This window comes from Phoenix dactylifera, chromosome 1, assembly GCF_051530095.1.
Source record: "Phoenix dactylifera cultivar Ajwa chromosome 1, Ajwa_hap1_PhDact_Kaust_v1.1, whole genome shotgun sequence".
Lineage (NCBI taxonomy): Eukaryota > Viridiplantae > Streptophyta > Magnoliopsida > Arecales > Arecaceae > Phoenix > Phoenix dactylifera.
The window spans coordinates 6,364,150-6,388,531 of NC_143190.1; the positions used below are offsets into that span (position 1 = coordinate 6,364,150).

The following is a 24,382-nucleotide window of genomic DNA, read 5'->3' on the forward strand; positions in this document are numbered from 1 at the left end:
GAGGTTCGGGCCAGCGAACCTCGCCGCTGACCGCAGGGCCCGCGCGCCCGCCCGCGCGCCCGCCAGCATGCCCGGGCGAGGTTCGGCCCAGCGAACCTCGCCGCTTGCGCGCGCGCCCAGGCGCGCCCGACCGTCCCTGCGCGCCGCCTGCGCGAGCGCCCACGCGCGCCCGACCGGACCTGCGCGCGCGCCCACGCGCGCCCGACCGCCCCTGCGCACGCCGCCTGCCGCGCCTCGGCGCCCGTGCCGCGCCCTGCCGCACGCCTGCCGCGCCTCGGCGCCCGTGCCGCGCCCTGCCGCACGCCTGCCGCGCCCACGCGCGCCTGCCGCGCCCCCTGGCGCCCTGCCGCGCCCCCTGGCGCCCAGGCGCCCTGCCGCGCGCCCAGGCGCCCTGGCACGCGCCCAGGCGCCCTGCCAGCCAGCCTGCCGCGCCCAGGCGCCCTGCCACAGCGCCCAGGCCGTGCCATAGGCCTGCCAGCCTCCTGCCAAGGCCCCAGCCGGGCCAACAGCCTATGTCCAAGGCTTGCCCATGCCTTGGCCAAGCCTTTGGCCCTTCTCATGCCATGAAGACCCCTATGCCTTGGCCACTCTTGGGCCACTTGGGGAGCACTATAAATAAAAGGGAATGAGGCTCTTTTGACCATCTTACATCTTTTATCTTGCATCTTAGCACTTGTTGTATTTCGGCCTTAGTGGCTTGGGAGGGACCTTGTCTCTTTGTATTCGGTCTTGGGGTTTGTCCAAGACTTGGGCTAGGGGAAACCCATCATAGTTTCCCTTAGATATTTTGCTTGTAAGCTTCATTTTGGGAAATAGAATCAATCAAGCGTTCCTCTAACTTTCTCCACAAATACTCTTAAGTTTGATTGTTTTCTTCTCAAGCCAAGGGTCGGGTCAAGCTGCAACCAGTAGACCCTCCCCTTGCCTTGATTCCCTCGGCTACTTAAGAGCTTGGCACACCGCGGCACAAGCTCAACTACCTTGGCGTTACCCGATCGGCCCTTTTCCAACAACTTTAAGGCATCCGCAAGGTGCGCACGAGCAAGACTTGGTGTGGTGGCTTGGGGGCCGAAAGCCACCCTCCAACACAGCGCTTCGGACGCCGAAGCGCCCCATCGGATCGTGCGGCCCATCATGAGCCCACGACGCGAGGACGCTTCGCAAAAAGTGTCCCAATAATGAGACTTTTCGGGAAGGGAGAGACGCCGCCTATTAAAGGCACCTCGAAGCGCTCGATAATTCAAAATGCGCAATAAATTAGGATTTTCGGAATCCGTAATGACCCAACTAAAGCTACTTCCCGCGCTCCAGCTGGTAGCCAACTGGAACTCGGAAGTCGGGGGTAGTGTTGGGGGAAAAACCCCAAGTCATACCGCCACGGAGGCGCTCGGCCAAAGAGCGCCGACCGGAAAGGCGCTCGGCCAAAGAGCGCCGACCAGGAAGATGCTCGGCCAAAGAGTGCCGACCGGAAAGGCGCTCGACCGAAGAGTGCCGACCAGCAGGGTGCTCGGCTAGAGAGCGCCGACCAGAGAGAGCGCCAAGAAGAGGCGCCCAACCAAAATGACCAAGTAGGGATGCTCGGCTAGAAAGAGTCGACCAGAGAACGCCGACCAGAGAAAGCGCTCGCCTAAAAAGCGCCGACCAGGAAACCAACCAAAGAGCGCAAGTAAAGACGCTCGCCCAAAGGGCGCCGAGCAGAAGTACTAGAAGCAACCCCGCCACAGGGCGACCCTCTGGGCGACCAGCTCGGCTCGGCACCCCTGCCGAGCCGATGCCTTGCCTAACCTTCTCGAAAGGTCTGGCGGCTATACACGCGACTCCACTACGACCTGCCACTATCTCCAAGCCATCAAGGCATAAGATCTCCGCAGGTATTCGGCACGACCTGCCATTAATGCATGAGACCCCCTCAAGTCTCCGATGCACTCAGTCATTTAATGAACACGGCCCAAGACGATCTCCGAATCACTGAACCATCAGAGCGTATGGCTCTCCCTGACCGCCGGTTCACTCGGTAATAAATGCACTTACCATCCACGGACCCCAGGCCCACCACGGCCGGCGGTTCAACCACTCCAACAGGTCCGATCGACCGTGACAACTTCCTGACTCCGGTCCGATTCGGCCTTATTCTCCACTACGCCATTAATGGGCCGAATCGTGCCCAATTATTACAGAACAGGACAAACCTCCTGTCACCTCCCAGGTAACAAAAATCCTTCTATAAAAGGAAACCTGGGGGAAAAGGGAGGGGGACCGGACCGGGATAAGAGAAAACAACACAGACACAATTGAGGACATCATCCTCTTCACCTTTATCTTATCCAAACATTCTTGCTGTCTACTCCATATACTCTCTTCCTTGCTCTCTCCACATATTGGCCCCCTCTGACTTAAGCATCGGAGGGCCGGCGCCGGGGAGCCCGGCCACCGGTTTTTCTTGCAGGACTCGCACCCTCCAGGAGGACGCCACCAGCCGGCGCGCCGCCGACCACCGTCCTTGCGGCGGAGCCCCTCCTCCCCTGGTTTCGCGGCAGCCCCCGGGTCCAATTTCCAGCAACACCAACCTACTTGGTAGAGGCTTGCAGAGACTTTGTGTCAAGACTCAAATCAAGCATGTTGTCCTGTGTAGGTGCAGCCCTATTGCACATTAAAAAGGAAAAAAGAGGATGGAAAAGGGATTCATTTCATCTTCGGTCGACTATGGTTGATCTGATCCACCTAATAATTTCTCCAAAAGTTTTTATAATCTAGCAGTTCGAGTATAGCTGCGATACACGTGTTAAGGTGCTTTGGTCCACCAACTCATCTGTCATATAGTATAAATATGTACCATGGTTATTGTTTAATCATCCTTTATGAAGAATAAGTAAAACACCAAGGGTGCAATATGTTATATGGATAGGTCAACATATGAGTTAGTTCAAGCACTCAAAAAATACTGAATCTTCCTTTATTTGATTTAATGATGAACTAAATTCACTAAAACTGAAGTCTTAATATAAAAATTTTAATATTTTATATAGATTTTTTTAGAATCTTATTTAGATATAAAATGTCCAACCAAGAAGCAATTTTTTTTTTTTTCATTGATAACACTTTTTCTCTTCACTTTCCGCAAGCCAAACAAGGCTCATGAGAAAAGGGTTTGAAAACGGGCTTTGAGGCATTTGCTTTTGAAATCCGTGCATGACTGACGACGGCGGAGAAGAGCAAGATGGTGGATGGCGCAATCGCTGGTGGGATCCGGACCGCCGGCACGAGGGAAAGAGATGGGTGGTGAGCCCGGGGGCTAGGCAACGCACCTGATCTCGGACCTCATGATATGATATTACATTGAAATATCTTTCATGCATGTAAAAAAAAAGTTTTTTTATTAGTACGAAGTGTTGCTACTACCTGGATTGGAGGCGTGATATATCATATACCTACTAGAATATCCATGCTTCAAGAGTGGTGCATGAAATCAAACCATTCATGTGTTATTCAGCAATCCTTGGCCGTCCGACGAACCAATTTGCTCGATCGGTGATGAGTTGGCGGGGTATCGCACTCGGATCCGTAAGCGAACCCGCTTCAGATTTTATACAACCGTGGGGCGTAAGTCGTAACTCGGAAGCTGCAGGGGCCATTAAAACGACTCGGCTTCAGGGTTTATAACGTCTATATAAAGGCCCGTACCCTTCCTTGTGAGGAGTCCGTTCTTGGACGTCGCTAAAGAAGCCTCGGCCTTCAGGCTCTCTTCATCTCCTCGCTTTCTCCTCGTCATAGAGAGGAGTACCTGTGGAGGTTTCTCTTCTACTTTTCTAGCGCTCCTGTTTCTCTCTCTCCATCTTCTTGGCCTTCTCCTTCTCCTCCTCTTCTTGGTTTGTGTATAAATTTGAGTTGACGATGATGGGTGACTCGTTAAGGGTTCTTGTTCTTCTGCTCTTCTTTGCGTGCAGGTATTCTTCTCTAGCGATAGGCGAGGCAGCTCTGGAAGGCCTGCTGTTCACCGACCTGCAGCCATTGCTAGCTGGGGGTTCATCGGGGAAGGAGGAGAAGAAGAACAGAAGGAACAATCCCTCCGTCTCGTCGAATCAAGAATGCCCTCTGAGCCTTGGAATCCTTGGTCTCCGGCTGGTTTTCTTGCTCACGTTGGTTGGTCTTCTTCTTCTTGGTGGTAATGGCCGTGAAGGTCTGCTTCATTCTCTTTCTTTTTTTCTTTCGTTTTTTCTTCTTGGCATTCGGCTTTATATGAGGAGGCTGTGATGATTCTTGGATGAGGTTTTTGCTACAATGTCGAGAGGGAAAAAAACGGCTATTTGTAAACGGCGAGGCGATCTTGGATGGTCTTCTGTTGTTCTTGTGAAGGCAACCGTTTGCAGCCGTTTCGATTCAGTTGCAGAGATTGGTTAATCTTTGTCTCCTCTTCCTCTTTCTCTTCTCTGCTTTTCTAGTTTCTGGTTTTCTTTTCCAAGAATTTGTTTTTCTAGGGTTTCTTTAATTTCTTTAATATGACTGGCGTCGCCTCTGAAGAATTCATGGCAAACTAGGGTTTCAAGATCCCAAATTCTCTTTTGTTTTACTATTCTGGTTGCTGAAAACTAGATACCGTATGCAGTTTCCAAAATCAAAAAATAAATCATGGCTTTGGTCTCTTAGATGAAACTGGAAATTAAACAAAATGAACTCCAAACTACTACACTTTATCCTTTGTCTTGTTGGGGGTCGAAGACAGGAAGGGGAGTTTTTGGGGGGCAGGGGGTGGTGTTGTAATTGTCAATAATCTTGAACTATAGCAATCACATTCACAAGTTAACCTAGTATTTGCAAAATACATCATACTTTTCTCCTACTTAATGTGATCCAAATTTGACCAATGAATCCACACAAATACATTTAAATATGAACTCAAATAGGGTACGTACAAGGGTCTCATAAGACGTTACATTGTTTCTCCAGCATATGCATATAATGGAATGTAAAATTACAAGCTAGGATTCATATGCTGTCCCCAATGCTCCAAGTAGATCTCATCCATGTGAAAACAAATATGTATTAACTTTGGAGATGGTGAAATATGTATTCTCTATTTTAGTGAGGTTCTGAAATTCTATTATTCTTCTTAAGCATTTTCTGTGATACACAAATTAAAAGCCATTCACTTACTACTCTGTCTATCATCTAATGCAAGTGTTTTATATCATCACCCTTCTTTATGGGACAAGATTATAAGATTTTGTTTAAATACCTGAGATGACACAGATCAATCAAGAACCCTGGGGGGTCAGTGTTAAGTCCTGATTCCTGAACCTGCTCAGCTAAAGCAAATGACTAATTAACAGACCTGTCCATGTCTTCATTGATTAACCTGGGAAGACTGATGAGAGTTTGTTAATTTATTTTTGTATAGTAGTAGTGTACCTCACCCGAATTCATGATAACGCAGACATTTTAGCCATCTCATAGCCCCTGCTAGTTGAGTTATAAGCTCATGCTATCTTCGGCCCTTTTTTCTTTTTTTTTTCCCCTTTAATTTTCAGTTGGTGATTCAGTTTTCAATTAAGGAGAATATAACATTAGGAGGGGCGCAGTCTGTTGAGGTATTATTGGGAAGAGACGTGGACATTAGGAGGGGCGCAGTCTGCTGAGGTATTTTTGGGAGAGACATGTGGCCTAGCGGTGAAGCTCTTATTGAACCTGCAAAGTAGGTAGTGGCATCCTTAGAGTAGAAGTGATATAAATGCCCTTAGAATAGAATAGAACTTTTATCAGTCTTAAAAGGAAAAAAATGATGCTTTAGTGTGTTTAAGATTCAAAATTTTGGACGGCAGGTGCTGATGGGCTTGGTCCCCAAAGAAAAAATAAAGGATCGGGTGGATGCAAAACTTGTTGTAGATGGAGCCAATGGTGTTGCTGGAGAGAGGCTATAGAACTGAACAAAAATGATGAGAGGGTTGGAGTTTTACATGAGACTGATGCGAGATTCAGGTAAGAAGGGAGAAGGTGTACTTAATGAGAGATGTGGTGCTGGTTATGTGCAGGAGAAAGTTGTTCCATGTGGATTCGGAATGGATGATGTAGGAATAAGGTGCCTCCTTTTTTCTTTGCTTAGTAAGTTAGAAGCTTGATACATTGAGCTTGTATTTCCTCTAATGCTAACTGCATAGGTTAATCTAGTGTTTCAAGTGTGCTAGTTCTGATGGTGATGCTGACAGGCTTGTTATTTATCTGTCTTATCACAAAGTAGCGGTAGCATTGATCTTGTCGATGGAGATAAGGTATTATCTCTCTTTGCAGTATTTATCAAGGAACAATTAAGTATTCTTAATCAGAAGGAAATGAACTATGCAAAGAATGCCCGGCAGGACTTGGCATTGTTCAGACAGCATATGTGAATGGAGCATCAACAGATTTCCTCAAGCAGCTGGGCTTGGAAGTAGTATTTACTCCTACAGGTGTGAAATATTTGCTCAAGAAAGCTTCAGAGTATGATATTGGAATATATTTTGAGGCAAATGGGCACGGAGCTATTCTGTTCTCAGAAAATCTTTTATCTAGTTATCAACTATTCTGTTTATTTGCTGCATGATAGTTGAGATAATTGATATAGTTCCCTCTCATGAAATTTTGTTGTTGAGCAACTAAAATTCTTTGCTTCTTTACCCAGAGTAGAGTGGCTAAATTGAACTCCATCAGTTGTTCATTACCAATTTCTAAGCAATGTCTATGTCACCAACTGTAATTTTAATATTCTTTAAGATATCAATGTATTTATTGTCCATATTTAAGACCCATCTAGATTTGATTGGATGACTTTCTTCCTAGTTTCCTTCTATTTTTGGTTTTGTGGTTTTGGTTGGGGCAATTTTTTTTGGGGGTGGGTGGGGTGGTGGGGTTCATATCATATTGGTGAGTGAATACATGTTCATATATATAAGTGAGAAGATGGTAGAAGATCAATTTTGTTCTTCTAGGGACATGGATTTTTCTATTAGATTAAGTTGGTAAATTGAAGTGATTTAGTTATTAGTAATCTTTAGGTATGGGATAAGGGTAGGATGTCTCTAATTATATTAAGGAGTTAAACTTTAATAAGGATTTAAATTGTGCTCATGATTAGCATAGAGTATTTTAAAATTGAAGTTAAATGAATCAATTTTGAATTAAAAAATTCTGATTTTAGTTTTGAAATAAGTAATTGCTTTTTACAGATAGATTATTATCTACTAATAGAGGATAGCTCAATGCATGAGGCTCCTTCCATTATGGGGCTTGGTGAGGGTTAGATATATGCAACCTTATCCCTACATACAGAGGGGCTATGTTCTTGTTTTGAATTCATGACCTCTAGATCATAGTGGAGCAACCTTACTTTTGGCCCAAACAAAATTCGTTGTATCGTACCGAACTGGTGGTACGGGGTATACTGTACCGGTTCGGTACCGATACATAGTACGGGACTATACCGACATTCGGTATGCCGAACCGGCCCCACACCATATACCGAGACGGCACACCTTAGACCCAAGGCTTCCTCACAGATTATTATCTACTAATCCCTCACAGGAAAACCCATATTTGTGACTTCTTTTTATTAATCTGAAGAATCTAAAACCTGTTGTGTATATTGCCTAATATATACAAATTAAGAGTTGCTTTTGTTAAAATATTCCTTTACAGTTTAAAAATGTGGAAATAGATCTGCAGCTGTAAATTATCTTGTGCCACATTCACATCAGAATAAATCAAGCATCATGCCTGATAAATTGATCCTTCTATGGTGTTATAACTTATTAAAAAATTGAAGTTAGCTTTATCTTCTAATCTCTTTGTCACCTATCTCCTTTTTTCCTAAGGGTGCATCCAACATCAAATTAACCACACTTCCTCTATATAAGATGTAATCAGAAAAATTTTTATTATGTGTAGTAGGTTTCAATAGGAGATTTGTTTTAAAAACTTTTTTTGTGGACATTTTTGGGTTCACTGATTTTTATGATTCTTTTTTACTAAGGTAAATGTTGTTGTCGCTGCAAACGCAGAAACACAGGTTGTGAAAACATTGGGACTGCAAGAAGTGATTGATGCTGAGACTGGTAAGCAGTTGCTTGTCTGGAAAGTACCTCCGGTTCGCAGTTGCTTGGCTGGAAAGTACCTCTGGTTTGGTTTCCTATATATGGATTGATTTTTTATCTATCTTTAGATCTTATATGAAAATTCGTACCTAATTAGTATACTCTCTAACCCATTTGACTGAAATTTAGGAGATTTTGATGATTAGTATCCTAAGTTTTGTTTAACAAATAAATCACACTTACTGATTCATAGCATTTTCTTTGCTAGAATTTATTGCAGCCAAGTATACTCGAAGGCGATGTTTTATCCGACCATCTTGTACAGAGGATGTAATACATGTATATGCTGAGGCATCCGCACAGCAGGCAGCTGATAGGCTTGCCCACTCTGTAGCACAACATGTTGAGCACTTTCTTGGGTTTTGCAGTCCTCACCAGTTGGCTTGAACAGACAAATTTCCGAATTTTGGATGTTTACTTGACAGGTCATGGTAAGTATTTGCCTTTCTTGTTATAATCAATCTTTTAGTCGGTTCAATCCTGTTGAGATAGTTACCTCAAGAATTCCTCTTGTTTTGTGAAATTAAATTACATGTTCTACCATGCAGTTCTCCCATGGTTTCTGATATTGCCAGTAATTACGTAAGTTCCATTCCCCTTGTCCATGCAGATGCATGCAGAAACATATCGTGATTAATGCTAGATTTAGTTTTGTTGTTTTTGCTGATTGGAAAATAATGTAATTACTTGATATCTAGTTGTTTCTGCAGATTTTTGTTTGACCAGTCGAGGACCCAATTATATAATTTTCTACGTAGAATTAGGTTTAAATACTGGCAATCTATATTGATGAGACATTCTGCTTTTTTCTGATGCAAGCCATTTAATTTAAAATGGCTTCATAATCTATGTTTCTAATTTCTGTTACTCCATGATAATATTTTAGTTTCTTTGTCAAACTAGAACACTGTTCTTTAGAATGTATCTGTATATGTACATGCATGCATGGTAAAAATAAACGGGAAAAATTGCATACACATGCACATATACATACATAAATAAATATGTATACATGCACCAATACTAGGCATGTGTGGGTTTATTCAAGAGGAAGGAAAATTTGAGATGGCATTCCCATCAATTAAAATTGTTTGGAATAAAAATTCAATAAATAAACCTCCTGTTCTAGCCCAAGTACTTTTTGTTTATGTCTCTTAGTTATCTTAAAATAAGATGGTGTCTATAGCAGGGAATTAAGACTGGGACATACTGCCTCACCCAGATCCAGCCACTCTTTGTGTTTGTATATGCATAAAGAGGTGCATAGGTACATACCCAATATATATGCATGTGCAAACATTGACATGCCGCATTCTTTCATGCTGAATTATTTTATTTAAATTTTACTTTATTTGAATTCATCTTCTTTCAATTTTTTAGTGTTCTCATTTTTTTCTGGCTGACTATTTGTCAAGCAATTCTCGAATTTCTATTTTAGATGCATTTATTTTGCTGTAGTAGACTGAATGACCATGTATGTCACATGGATCTGCCAAGTTATTTGCTCTTCTTTCTTTACTTTGGATGGAAATAATGAGGCAAGCCCTTGGATGATTTGCTGTTATGTAGGAAACCAATCTTTGCCATTTGTTTTGATCATCTGTGTAAAGGGATTTCTCTTTTTCTCAACACATCTTCTAAAATTAGGCAAATTAGAGCCATCTTCTTCATGTATCTTCTGTCACTGCTCACCTTCTTCTCCATGTCCTTTTATTCATCTCTTTTTATTTTTTTATTGAAATGGTGATGATGGTAAGCCAGCATAATGAGATTTCAGTTTAGTATCTTTGCATGGCATGGGACCTCTATTCCAGTGTTGATTTACTTGATCTCCTCTTCTCTTCCTGTGTTCTCTGATAATGGTGAGGCAACTTTTTTCGTCTGCCAGCACAAAGACCACTGCTTGCTGCCATAATTAGGTGGAAAAGTTGGGAGGGAATGGGGTTTGTTAGATGTGGGGATTCTTCTAGGCGTCGGACCCTATTGACAGCTATTTCCCTTTTCCAAGTGCACATGCGACCAATGCTGTTATTATCTATGGTTAGAGGAAACATAAAAAAGTGCCTTGCAAGTCTATGGTTGGTGTTTCTTACATTCTTTTATAAGAGCTTGGTCAACAATTTTTACATTCTTTTTTCCCCAGTCTAGTTATTGAAGTTTTTTCTAAGGATTTTGTCATTTTTTGACATTTTCTTTTGAATTTTGAATTGTTGCCCCCAGCCAAACATTTTTTGAACGTTGACTTGTGATTGTGGTTGTCTATAACATTTGTCTTCATATTACTTATATGAGGTTTTGATAACTTGTGGAATAAGGATTTATTCTGTTCAAAGTGACCTCTGGATCACTTGCTCGAGCTGTATCACCTCTTTCCACTTGTGCAGGAGGGCAGGGGTTCTATTCTAGTTGGAGTCAACCCTCAAAGGGTGGGGTGGGTATAGGGATGAAGGTGGGGATTAACCCCTCCTAATCTCAAAAAAAATTCTGCCATAGTCGAAAATACAAAGCCTCATTTATCTATCTTGAATGACGAGGCAATCCTGGTTTCTCTGTAGTTTTAGAGGCAACTGATTGCAGCTGTTTTTAGTTCCGGATAGTCTGAGACTCAGAGTTTCTGAGAATCTAGTGGATCTGTGCTTCCTTTTGCTTTCCCATTCTTTTAATTCATTTTCTTGTTTTTCTTTTTTCTTTTTTCTTTCTTTTCCTGATTGGTTTCTTGAGCCTTCAGGATTTCATATGCTATACTGGTGAGTGAAAGGTTCTGGAATCTAGGGGTAAATCTAAAATATTATTAGTCCCCTTGAGACCTATGGTGGTTGAGGTTCTTCGGTATCAGACTTTGTGCCACATCAACGAGTATAACTGCTACCAACAATGTTCCATTCTCTGCTCGGTTCTCTGAATTTTCAGAAAACCAGGATAGTTTGTGGAGGTCGATAAAAAACAGTTTCCTTTGTCTAGTAGCCACCCGAGAACACTTTAGTTCGATAGAGAGGGGGGGGGGGGGGGGGGAACAGAGGAAGAGGGGCATCTATGGAAACTTCTTTGTTACATATTCACCACTCCTTTTCTCTATTCTCCTTCGTGTTCTTCACCACTATCTCCTCCTTTTATTCCTATTCCATGTTTTCTTATTGTTGAACCAAATACAACCTTTATGTTGTGCTTATGTATATACCAAGGCATTGACGGGTGACTTGTAAGGTTGGTTAGTTTTGTATTAATAACCCTCATCTCTCCTCACTTTTGCCAGTCTTCTTCTCTGACAATAGGTGAGGCAACTCTGGAAGGTCAGCTGTTTTGCAAGCAGCCATTCTGCAGCTATTGTTAGATAGAGAGATCACTACAGGGAAAGAGGAGGGGGGAATCTTTTGCTCTGATCAATTCAGGTATTGATTTGAGATGTAGAACACTAGGTCTATGGCTTATTTGCTAGCTTTTTAGGAGAGCTTTGTTATTTCGAAAGGTTTCCCATCCCCTCCTGAGCCTCTAATGACTTCTTTCTTCTTCTTGTTCTTCTTTTAGATGAGTAATGGCTGTAAAGTTGTGCCTCTTTCTCTCTCTCTTTGTTCTTTTTTTTTTTTTTGCGTTTCTTCTTTGTCTTTCTTTTTCCTTAATTGAGAAAGTGGCACTACTTTCAGGTTTATATGAGGAGGCTGTGATGATTCCCAGATGAGGAGTTGCTACAGTATGAATAGGAAATCAGATAGCAACACAAGATGGTCTGCTGTTATGCAGGCAATCATTTGCAGCCATCTTGATTTAGTTGCATCAGACTTTGAATACAATGCTGGACGAAATGGCTAATATAAGCCTGCTCTTCCTCTTCCCCGTCTTTGAGTTTTCCAATATCTATTTTTTCAAGATTTTTATTTCTAAGGTTTTGTTTCCGAAACAGAAATTGCTTACAAGTTTATTGTCAGTTCCTTACCATCTTAAGACTTTGTAAGAGCTTAGCTAATTAACTCCTCAAGGTTTTCCTTTGCATGAAGGAATATATACATATATCAGTCGTTTTTTACAATTTTTAATTCCAATAACTAGATTATTTTTGAAGTTGGGGTGGACTCTTGACATCTTTTTCTTTTTTTCTTGCCCCTCTATCTCAAATCTCTGCCCCTAGTTGAATTATTCATGAACAGTGGACTTGTGACTAGTTTGATATGACATTTATCATCATATTGCTACTCTGTAGCAGGCTTTGGTGATTTTGTGACAAGAATTAGTACTGCTGCAACATGGAAAGAATAATGCTTTATTCATTTATTTTTAGCGGCATGACAAGTTTTGATAGTCTGCTGTTTCACAGGCAATGCGTTGTAGCTGTTTGATTCATTGCAGATGGCCTGAGACTCGCAGAATTTCTGGAGAATTGGTGTATCTGTGCCTCCACTTTCTTTCCCATTCTATTAATTTCTTTACTGGTTTTTCTTGTTTCTTTTGAGATTTCTTGAGTGATCAGGATTTCATATTGATTTTAGTGGTGGGTGAATAGCTGGTGGCAGATCTCAAAAAAAAACTAGCTTCATTATGCAAGTGTAAATGCCTGTTTGTATCACATTCAGGTTGGTATAAGTATACAAATTATTTGCTTTGCTGCTAGAATTTTTACTGCATATGGCTTTGATCCATGTCATTAAGAGATGATCATGCACCTTCCCTGAGGAAAACATCATCATCATCATCAAATTGATCCCTATTTCCTCTATGCATGTTTTGGTATCACCTTTTTTTTTTTACCTTTTTTCCCTTCTTGTGCATCACGTACACACCCTTTTCATTTCATTGTGTAAGGCTAGTTGTGCAGAAAAAAGTTATGGGAAAAAGAGTAAGTTGTGAGTTGTTTTTCAATTGAAACCTCACATCTCCTATTGCTTGCTTGTCTTCTCAAATAATAGGTAAGACCAAGAAATGCCGAAGCGAGCCGTACCACCTGATTCAGGCCGAACCAAGCTAACCCGGTCTCTGACGGGTTAGTTGTGCAGAAAAAAAGTTATGGGAAAAAGAGTAAGTTGTGAGTTGTTTTTCAATTGAAACCTCACATCTCCTATTGCTTGCTTGTCTTCTCAAACAATAGGTAAGACCAAGAAATGTCGAAGCGAGCCGTACCACCTGATTCAGGCCGAACCAAGCTAACCCGGTCTCTGACGGGGTCAGTTCAGGCATATAAAACGGTTCCAACCCCGTAGGCCGGTACAAGAGCGGACCGGATGGAACCGTTTTATATGCCTGAATCAGTTGTGGCATTTTTGGCCACAGCGCTCGTGCTGTGGCATTTTTGGCGACTGGTTCGGTAATTCTTGGGCAAAACAACACTGGATGTAGGGAAGGCAATACTGGACGGTCTGTTGTTCAGCAGACAACTGATTTTCTGCTACTTTTAGATAGAGAACAAGCTAGATGGGAGGGAGCAGAAATATTTTTGGTCTGATCAATTAAAGGTTTTCTTTGAGCCTGTGATACTATATCTATTAGTGGTTTTCTTTCTCAAGCTTATGCCTAGGCTTTTGGGAGTTTAGTTGACAAGAGCCATCCACTCTCCAAGCCCATGATTCTTTGTTTTTCATTAATGGCCCTTGTTCTCTTTCTACTCGGTCTTCTCATGCGGTGTTGGTTGTGTCAGTGTCTTGGTGCTTTTTTCTCTCAATTTTTTTTTTCTATTCTTTCTTCCCTCTTTCCTTTGCTCATCCCAAAGGGGAAAGCGGCATCACTCCTAGATTTACATGATCAAGCTGTGATGCTCCATGAGACAAGGTTTACCTGCATTTTAAAGCACAAAACAACTATTTTAAATGGAAAGAAAATCTTCGATGATCCACATTCAATATGCAACTGTTTGCAGCCATTTGTTTAGTTTAGAGGGAACTAATTCTAAAGATACATAGTGCCAGTCAAACTTGTGAATGTGAACCTCTTCTCTTCCTCTACTTCCTTTCCTCACTTTTGTTGAAGAATTTTGTTTTCTGGGTATTCTAAATGTGTTTACCATGTTTCATTATTATCATGGTTTGTTCTAGAGGTTCCTCAAGAGTTTATAGCATATGGATGTGGATGAAGCATCTAGGATTTTGGGAGCCCAGATTCTCAAATATCTCATTTTACTTGGCAAAAGTTTACGATCTCGGGACCAAAGTGTATGTAAGATTTTAGCAGTTTGGAAATTTTGTCTCGATATTTCTTGTTGTTTTTTCTGGACTCATTCTTTCACTAGAATTACTTTTCTTTGCATATCTCAATGGTTTTGGTCTTTCACTCTTTTCTAGATTCGGTTTATCTATTTCCCTTTTTTTCTGTGACAAACGATAATTTGAGAGAATCTCCAATGCTATCCTTGACACCTCCAAATAAAATTTCATTTGTAGGAGCTTTACAAAGTATCAATAAGATGCCACATTTTGCTTTTCTTAAGAGTGCTATTCTAATTTAAATTACTTAGTGGTTGGTGGCTCCAAGAGATTCTTCAAGTTGTTTTTTCTTTATGTTATCTTTTAAGTTGTTCTCTATGTGGGCTCTGCAAGAGCTCGCAAAGAGTTCTTCGATGGTGCCAGTATTAAAAAGTTTTCGTTGATCATTGATGATGCTCCTGACCTGTTCAATATCACAGTTTAATTCCTTGGTTCCTTATATATATGTCCACTACAACCATCCATGAATAAATCAATAAAAATCTAAAACTGCATTCTTCATAGCTGGAACAATCTGTTTCTACTAAGGCAAGTGTTGCAGCCTATTGGAGACCTTATATGATATCTACTAAATAGGAAAATTAAGCCTCCCTCCTCCTCTAACTCAACACACCTTTTCTTTTCTTACATTTATATTCTTTTCTTTGTATTCCTAATATTATGCTTCATTTTTTAGCTTGTCAACTTATGAACTTACATATGTCAAGGCCATACTCTAGACTTCTGGATTCTTCTTTCACTAATGGTCATGGTGACAGTAGTGGTTTGTATTCCTAATTCATTTTTCTTGATGGAGGTAGAAGTGGCATCTATTTCCTTTTTCTCTTTTATCATTTCTAAATTATAAAGGCAAAGGTGATTTCTCCAGGAGGGACGAGGCTTGTTGGTTTAGTTATGCTTTGTGATGGTCAAATAAATTCTATTATGAGAGAGTGATTTGCACATTTTTACTGCTTGCACTTGATACTTATATTACACACCTATCTACTTCTTTTGGAAAATGCCCCATCCCTCAATCACCTCATCAAAATAAAGAAAAACACTTAAGCACCAATATTCTTTCACGATTTATCCAGTTGATATGCTGGGTACTGATTTTTTTTGAATATATTTTAAATAGATTTGGTTTCCCATTATGAAAAAAATTGGTTTAATACATTTCTATCTATTGGATGCATGAGTTTTCCATTATCTATATAAACTCTTCATGCATATACACATGAAAGAAACATTGTATTTACATGCATAGATGCATGCAGCCATCCAAATATTTATACACATTACTGCTTGGTAGGTCTGATTTGTCTAGTTTATTCAAGACTTGAGAGGAAGGAGCATTTGATAGATGGTTGTAATCCCATCAATCATGATATTTGTAGTATTTCTGATAAAGATACTAGTTTAGTCTATGTACTCACATTTCTTTATCTTTCATTTATTAGCGAGTGAATGTACATCAAGGGAAACATTTATTAAGGCGGATGCATCTTTATACTAGAGGGGTGCGATGCATGGTCCCCACATCCACATCCAGTTATGCTGGTCTCTTTTGTTATACATAGACATCGATAGATGCAAATTTTCATACATATATAGCTAATATGTATATAACATACACTTACACTTGACCTTTCAGCATTTTTCAACAATCTTGCCATCATTTTGGCAGCACTGTATCTGATCTCTATCTAATTCCTTCCCTACACAGTAGGTTCAACCCCAAGGGTTGCTCATTCTCCTCTCATCTTTATTAGAGCATTTAAAATATGTAGAATTGTTGTATCAACATAGATTCTATTATGCACCATAATTTATTTTCTAAGATAGATTATGAATCTTTGCTCTTCAAGTTGCCCACAGCAAACTGCTTTGGCTATAAAAGAAGCAACTCCATTCTATGCATCTTGCTCTACCTATCTTTTAAGATAACACTAGTTCATCTAAATTGGAGAAACCTCCTTTCATTTATGGCTATTGAGAGAAGAGCATTTTTTAATTTTCTTTTGAATAAAGATGAAAGAAGCAACCTTATTCTAAACAATATTCATCATAATCTTTTGTATCTAGTGATAATACAATTTCTCATAGAAAAGCTACATGTTCTATCCTCTTGCACTTTCATGTCTTACCATGCCATGTCAGACTGGTTTAGTAAAATTACAGCTAATATGATTTCTGTAACCTAGTAGAAGCTAATTAATGCATCCAGTCTTGATGGTTATATTTTTGTGATATGGTCATTTTGTGGTGGGATATATGGAGATCATCACTAGCCATCTAGTATATCCAAAAAGAAGAGTCATGGGTTGGATCGCATGTAAGGAGTGGAATGAATAGTTTGGTGCATGGGTGGTGTAAAGTTTTATGTGCAAGTAGGTATTCTTGAGATGAGGTAACATCAAAGGGAAGGTGGAGGATGGAGGAAATTGGAGGAAAATAGAACCGTCCGATATGGTTTTTAATAGTTCATTGGAGATGGAGGCATGGAAAAAATTGGAGAACAGGAAATTGTATTAGCAGATAAGAGACTATTAATGATCATGTAGGGGAGGGTGTGAGGTGTAGGGGAGGGTGTGTCAAATGGATCGAAATTGAAGCATAAGAGTCTTGGATAAGCATCTTTCTGCAGTAATTGTTTGGGTTCATGGGCGAGGGGTTACCAGCCTAAAATTGATTTCTGATTAAAGCAGTTAGAAGGATAGTTCTAATTGAAATTTTGTGGTTCATCTGTGGAGTGTGAAAGAAAGCGAAAGTTTTAGGTGTTTTAATTTGCAGTTTGGAGATTTTGAAGATGGGTCTATAATGTAGGCTAGCTTAAACTACTGCACAAAACCTGGGGTTAAGTAGTATAATTTAAGGCAAATGGCCCAATTCTGACATTCAAAGGGTTGACAAATGTTGCGAATTTAGGTAGGTTAACTCAGGGTTTAGGAGAGAATGAAACAAGTATTAAATATGAAGTCAAATTGGGGGAAATTTTATTACAAATAGATTATGGGGGTCCATTTGTTGAAAGTTTGAATGACATGCTTTTTGGTCAACCCTCTATGGTTAGGGTCTAGATAATGTTAAGGCATAGTAGAGGTGTATTGTTTGGGGGCAAAGTGGTAAAGTTATGTTAGAAGGTTAAGGGTTCAGTCATGTAGGCTAAGATCAATGATAGCTTTACATGGATGCCTGGAGCTAAATAAGGTGAGTGGTGAATAACCTCATCTAGTTTTGTTGTGTTCTTTTTGTTTTCTCTTCTCGTCTTCATACGCGCAACAAAATCAAGTTTATCAAATAACATCTCTATTTTTTTTCCCTTTCTTGACTTTCATCTCTCTCTCTCCCCTCATATGATCCTCTACTTTTTGATACCATTGTGGAAGCTGCATTAGATCGCACCTACACAGTTAAAGCAGAGAAGCAGTAGCAGCAGTCTAACAAGCTACAACGTAGAACATCATATTTTCAGATTAATTCAATACAATTCAGATATTAGGTTAAATTCTAATTATCTGATTGCTTGACCAGATTAATTAATTCTTTCTACTTCATTTGTTCATGCTGACCTTATATTCTGGTTGTATGTGGTTCTAATCTTAATCAAGTACAAATCTGTATCATGTAAGTCTAGGCCTGTTAACGAGCCGAGCCGAGCCCGAGCCTGGGAGGTTTGGGCTCGGCTCGTTTCACAGAATCTTGGGCTCGGGCTCGGGCTCGGGCTCGGTACCGAGCTCTGTATTGGGCTCGGGCTCGGGCTCGTTTGGCACATCAAAGGCTCGGGCTTGAGCTCGTAAAGCCCGTTTCAATTACAAGCCCGAGCTCGAGCCCGAGCCCGAGCCCAAGCCCGGGGATGGGGATGTGGTCCTGGGGATCGGGATTGGGCGAGCGGGAGAGAGGGTGGAGGGGTGGACGAGGTGGAGGAGGGAGAGACGGGGGCAAGTGGCGGCGAGGGCAAGGAGGGAGGCGTCGTCGACGAACTCGAAGTAGTGGGGCTACGGGGGTTGAAGACGCCGGGGGCGAGGAGGTGGCAGAGGTTGGGGCAGGCAGCGGCGATGGCAGCGAGCTCGGAGGCGCGGAAGCCCTCGGTGGAGGAGGTAGAGGCGGGCGAGGGAGGCGGCGGCGGTGGGGTGGGCCTAGAGGACGGAGGAGGTCGAGGCGGGCGAGGGAGGCAGTCGGTCCAGGGGGCGGAGGCGGGGCGGCGGAGAGGGTCCTGGGCCTGGGGGATCTGGAGGAGGTCGTCGAGGGAGGCGTGGAGGAGGTCGATCCGGGCGAGGCGGGGCGGTGGAGAGGGTCCTGGGGGATCTGAGCTTGGGGGCGCGGAAGCCCTCGGCGACGACGTCGAGGGAGGCGTGGAGGAGGTCGATCCGAGCGAGGCGGGGCGGCGGAGAGGGTCCTGGGAAATCCGAGCTCGGAGGTGCGGAAGCCCTCGGCGACGACGTCGAGGGAGGCGTGGAGGAGGTCGTCGGGACCCTCGGGGGAGGCGGGTTGAGAGCAATTTTCAGAGAAGAGGGGTGGCCGGGTGGGGTGGGGGGATCTGGGGGGAGGGTCAAAAATGGTTTGAGTCACGAGCGTGGGTGGGGTGGGGTGGGTTGGGTTGGGGGGTGGGGGTGGTGGTGGTGGTGTCACGAGCCCATTTGGGCTCGTGAGCTGCTCGGGCTCGGGCTCGGGCTTGAGCTCGAGTTTAAACGGGCTTTATTTTGGGCTCGGGCTCGGGCTCGTTTGACTAACGAGCCGAGCTCGAGCCGAGCTTTTACCGGGCCGAGCCCGAGCCGGGCCCGAGCAGCTCGGCTCGTTAACAGGCCTATGTAAGTCTACGACTTTGTTTTCTTATACCAGATTAGCTTTGTCCACTATTCTTTATATTTAGAAGCACTATTATCGACCTTTATGGAACACTATACTTAATTATGCGGCTTCCTTAACATGACTACTAATGCTTGGCATGAGCACACATTGGAGGCACTAGATTTGCATAGTTAGGTATAGCTTTTCGGAACATTGATAGAATGAAACATGAAAATATTAGAAGCTCGCGTGAAATAACTAATAAGTTGGACAATATACTTGCTTGATTTTTTGTTCTTGATTTTGTATATCAATAAAGACAAACAGGATCAGTCAACATCTTCAGATATTAGTTCTCATTTTCCCTATCTTCCTCAAGACACTATATTGTGCATTTAACAGTCTATTTTCATGTTCGGTTGCATGAGCACTTACGATACCATGGAGAAGCATAATCTTTGGTTGCAGTAGCATAAATGAATATACTGGAAATATTGAAGGTGGCATCATTATTCTAGTATATTGTTAATAGGTTAACATTCCTGCTTACCATATGTATGTGGACTGTGCCATCTCTAGAAGATGAAGCCAAGTACTTCACATTATTTAAAAATTGTACCAATAAAACCTCATTTATATGGTCACTCAACATTTGCAAGAAAATCGATGAAGTTTTGAACACCAAGAAAGCATGTTGAACAAAAACGTTGGAGACCAAGAGAAGTTACTTTTTATTTTGATAGCTCGTAGGGTGACAAAAGGACCTCTTTTCCATTTTTGTGATAAAAAAATATAATCACCATTTCTCGTTAGTTACTTCAATTTTTGGTGCAATTTGATGTTTTCTTGCTCTCATAATTTCCCAATGGCACAATGTTATGGTTGCATGCACATAATTTCCCAATAGCTGTACAGTAAACAGCGCAAGGCAGTTTTGAAAATTAGCTACGAAAGAAGATGATTATAATGTATGTTTACTTGCATAGTTCAGTGACAGATCAAGATCGACATGCATGTTTATGATATTTTTGACTACATGACTAAGAAAGAGACACTAAAATTTAGACAAAAAAGAACATATAGAAAAATGAAAAATAAGTTAACAATGAAGAGGTGAACGAAAAATGGTGTAATTTTATGATATATATCAATATTTTTCTTGGATCCAATACCAAAAATTTGGAAAAGATGCACCAAAACAAGTTACTTGAAATCAAGAAGTCAATTATAACGGTATCTCTGTATTAGCTTATATTATATTCTCTTTGTGACATCTAAAATCCAACTTCTCGAGACAAAGTGTTGGCAGGTTGGGAACCTATCCCATCTTTATTTTAAGTGTTTTCAGGCAAGGGGTCAGTTGTACAAAGAAAAGTAGGTATTGTTGAGATTTCAAGAAAAGGGAGCAAAAATGAGAATCATGGATTGTTCATAGTTACAAAGCATCCCAAGATTTTGACTCTCTCAACACTTCCTGCAGACACATCTATGAATCATAATGTTTAAAACATAGAGCACTGGTTGGTTGTCAACCTACTTGATCTTTATGTTAGTTTCGAATTTTCTCAAGCAAGGGGTCTGTTAGGTTACATCTAGATGTCAAGACAATGAGAACAAAAGAATGGGCGATCAGTCCCTCTGAAGCATCTGCAATTCATGAATTTGTGTTAGTTTTGGTTTACATTTATTCCTTTCTTAAGTCCTTTTACATCACATTGCCTAGATCTAAGATTTGGGATCCCTCTGCAAGTTTGGTATCATGACCAACCTCTAGATTTTATATGATGGCTCAATTTTTTAAACTAGTTTGAAGCAAAATGATATATAGTTTTGAGGAAGAAATTCAGTTTATGCCAGTTAATAGTGACTTTTTCTAGTGATCATTAAATTCAGGTTTTAATGAGCTATAATGAATTGGAAGACCTAAACCTATAAGTAAGAACTTTCATGTGGTGCAATGATATTATGTACATTAGTGATCACAACTAATCTGTCATCATTCTTTGGGAAAAGTTATAAAAGAATCATATAATAATGAAATCACTGCCTGGAAATGCAACACATAATCTAATGAATTTCATTTACATTTTTTTGAAAAACGAAAGTAGAAGATCATAGGGGCTTGTTTGGTATTGTGGTTTTTGTGTTTTTCAGTAGAATACCATATGGTGATTGATGTTGAAGATAGCATTTGCACGAAAATTCTGCTATCCCTTGCTCCTAACTTCCCTCAATTTGAAGATGAGTCCTGTTTTCTTCTTATGAAGTACCATGGCCTTATTTCCACATGAATTTGAACCCAGCTGCTCCTGATTAACCAAATCCATACGAGACATGGCCTTAACATGATGTTCAAGAACGTTTTTTGGGAACAGGTTATTGGTAGTTCACATGTCTGATATAATTTGATCCTCCCAAGTTCAGAGCTACTAATCATGCTGATACAAGCGCCTGACTATGTAGAGGTGAACTGAAGTAATTAACAAATAAGACAGAGGCAGCAGCAGTTACATGACACCAATAATGATACATAGATATCTCAATTTCAAGCATGAATAATTTGATAAATTAATGAATGATTAAATAGTTCGTGAAAGTGTCCGAATCATTGAGAAATAATTTTGCTGAATAATTTGGTCAATTTGTTGTTCACAAATAATGAAACTCTCTTCAATAATTCGTTGATTTTTGTGATCATGAATCCTTTAACAGTTGGGTGACTGTGACTGCAAACTGTCATACATAGTTTGCCAAGACCAATTAGGTATCTCAGGAGGGGGAAGAAAAACTTGAGACAAGACAATTATACAATGCTTCTTTCGAGGGTTTATCTAGATAATTATACAATGCTTTCTCTATTCAGACTTATTAGACAGCAAAATGGTCTCTTGAGCACGAGCTTTTATCTTAAGCAGGGAACGGCAAGCAGTATCTCGTTTTTTGTTGTACCAACGTCATCAAATTCAATTGATGACCATAAATGATCATGAAGTAGAAAATACACCTAGCTCATTTACTAGTTTTTGTTCTCTACCCTTGTACTAGGAGATATTATTGTTAATTACTGTACTATATCAAAAAGAATTTTTCAGAGTGCACTGAGACTACTCAAGCTTCTAGGGATTTCTGTCGAACTCATTGGATCTTAGTTTTCCTGAGTTCATTATAAACGTTGAACTGTTCATAATGGAAGGTCATAAGATTGTTTTTAGTGGGAAAAGCACATTCATTAGTTGGTGAGACTTGTAGGATTTTGGTATTTTGCAACTGGTTTGGCTTCTGAGTTCATACAAGATGCTCTCAGATTGCTTCTCGTTAGTTTTTTTTTATTGGATGGGGAGGCTAGATTACATAGCCCGGGTATAAATACAAGTATTGGCATCAGAGTATGAAATATTTCGGAACTGGACAAGAGCTGTGTAGTAAAATAATAGATGGAGAGAAGGAAGAACTTATCAGTTGAGGCGTGATTTCACTGTCCTTAAGAATAGATCGCGCCAGTTGTTCGATATATCAGTTCCTGGAGCAGAGCTGCGTGCAGCCTGGGCAGGCCTTCGACATGCGCGGGTAGTATTGCGAGCCAGCTCGATTATTTTGGAGGGTGACTCGGCCACTGTCGTCCGGTGGATACAGAGGGGATTGAGGGGTGAGGGCACAGACCATCCCTTGATTCGCGATATTGTGATGATGTGTGAGGAGGGGGCCTTTCTGGCCAAGCATGTATTCAGGGAGGCCAATGGGGCAGTTGATTGGGTGGCTGCCCATGCGGCCCACCACTCGGGGTATGCCCTTTGGTCGAGGGAGGCAGAGCTGCCATTGGCACTCCGCGAGATTTTGTATTTTGATCTTATTGGGTGTATTCGTACCCGTACTGTATGAAGCATCCGTTTTCAGCAAAAAAAAAAAAAAAAAAAGAATAGATCGCGCCCCCTCAGAGAATGAATCTCGGTGTAGCAGGTAATAGCGGCCTATCCTCCAGGATACAACAACTGGATCACTCCAAGCGCACACTCGCAGATGCAGTGATCTTGTCGAACAGCCCAGAAGCGCTCAGAAAAACAAAACAGAGGAGAGTATCTTCTCGGGAACACAGAAAACAGAGAGAGAGGCTTTCGGGAACCAGAGAGAGGAAGTATCCTCTCGGGAACACAGAAAACAGGGGGGGTCCCCCCCTGCGCGTGATAATCGAGCGCGACGCGCCCGGTTAAACGTTTCCGGATCGGATTCGCCAATTTTGGCTTGGACCTCCATTGGGCTCATGCGCGCGTGGGCTACTTTCTTTCTTTGCTTCACCAAGTTAAAAGGTTGAATACTATATAAAGATCTTTTGAGTTTTATGCCTTTCCAATGTGGGACTAAAGAAAGTACACTAGACAAAAAGACAAAAGACAAAGAAGGGCAAACTTGGAATTTTGAAATATTCCAACAAGCTGGAGCATAACATCTTCGAAGCATGTTATTGGTGTGATGAGATACAAGTGAAGCTATAGTCTACAACACTACTGTTTGCTTCTTTATAGATGTTAATGACACTGAAATCGGACACCGTAGATATCATCTCTCTACTATCTACCAAAACAAGGTGAGACGTATCATTCATATCGATTGGCTTAGATAGCCAGCTAACTACTGTCTTAGTGTCTCCTTCAAGCACAATATTGGAAGGCTTAAGGACCAAAATTGCAAAAGCAAGATGTTTCCATGTCTCTCTCAGCTCAGCTAAGGGACCGTTGTGCCATGAAGGCGGCGACATCCCCTCACCGCCACTAAAGAGGAGCTATGGTCGTGAATGATGAATCCTGCCGTCATCGAAGTTGATTTTGAGGAAGCTATGAGGTGAAGGCTTCTAAGTTATGAAGACCATCTCAAGATGCGTAGAGACTATTTGAATGGGAACTCCAGATTTCCCTCACTATCATAATCTTCCATAGGCATTTGCATGGATGAATTCAGAGGCCTAAATCTGGGCTTTGAGAATAGTAACAATGGAAATCTGATGCACACCCTCAAAGATACAGCTGTTCCTACATAGCCAAATGTGATACATAATGTGATACATGGATCTTAGCTTCACTCACTAGTGAGTCCATATCAAGTTCATACTAACAGATGAATGACTAAATTTTTTGAGTAAAATGAATGACTAAATTCGAACTTAATAATTGATCTGTTTCTATGAGATCGTGAATCCACGCAGACTCACAAATCATTCAAATTGTCAGGTGAACAGAACTTATAGAAATCGCAGGCTGCTTCATGAATTTAAGATTGGATGCTCAAATATTAGCTTCGACAAGTGAAAAA

At 41.4% G+C, this 24,382-nt stretch overlaps 1 protein-coding gene across 20 annotated transcripts; it reads left to right on the top strand.

Annotated features, from left to right (window-relative positions):
• The first annotated feature begins 3,670 nt into the window (after positions 1–3,670).
• Positions 3,671–12,725, top strand: LOC103709138 (uncharacterized). 20 transcript variants are annotated; one of them, XR_015976766.1, is made up of 8 exons: positions 3,671–3,789; positions 3,945–6,073; positions 6,201–6,263; positions 6,351–6,440; positions 8,028–8,081; positions 8,329–8,551; positions 11,393–11,509; positions 12,430–12,725. XR_015976766.1 is itself a non-coding variant. In XM_088719147.2 (4 exons), the coding sequence occupies exons 1-3, from the start codon at positions 3,892–3,894 to the stop codon at positions 8,505–8,507; spliced, it is 519 nt and encodes a 172-aa protein (XP_088575273.1). In that variant the 5' UTR covers positions 3,800–3,891; the 3' UTR covers positions 8,508–8,551; positions 12,430–12,725. The 20 variants fall into 20 exon arrangements, 1 of the variants encoding a protein (XP_088575273.1); XR_015976767.1 differs by having other exon boundaries at positions 8,341–8,551; XR_015976769.1 differs by having other exon boundaries at positions 3,945–4,177; positions 5,817–6,073; positions 8,028–8,551.
• Positions 12,726–24,382: the final 11,657 nt, after the last annotated feature.

Coding starts and splice junctions, on each gene's coding strand:
- LOC103709138 (XM_088719147.2), top strand. CDS start 3,892: ATGATGGGTGACTCGTTAAGGGTTCTTGTTCTTCTGCTCTTCTTTGCG. Junction 4,178..8,027: donor TGGTGGTAATGGCCGTGAAG/GTCTGCTTCATT, acceptor CTGCAAACGCAG/AAACACAGGTTGTGAAAACA. Junction 8,082..8,328: donor AGTGATTGATGCTGAGACTG/GTAAGCAGTTGC, acceptor TTTCTTTGCTAG/AATTTATTGCAGCCAAGTAT.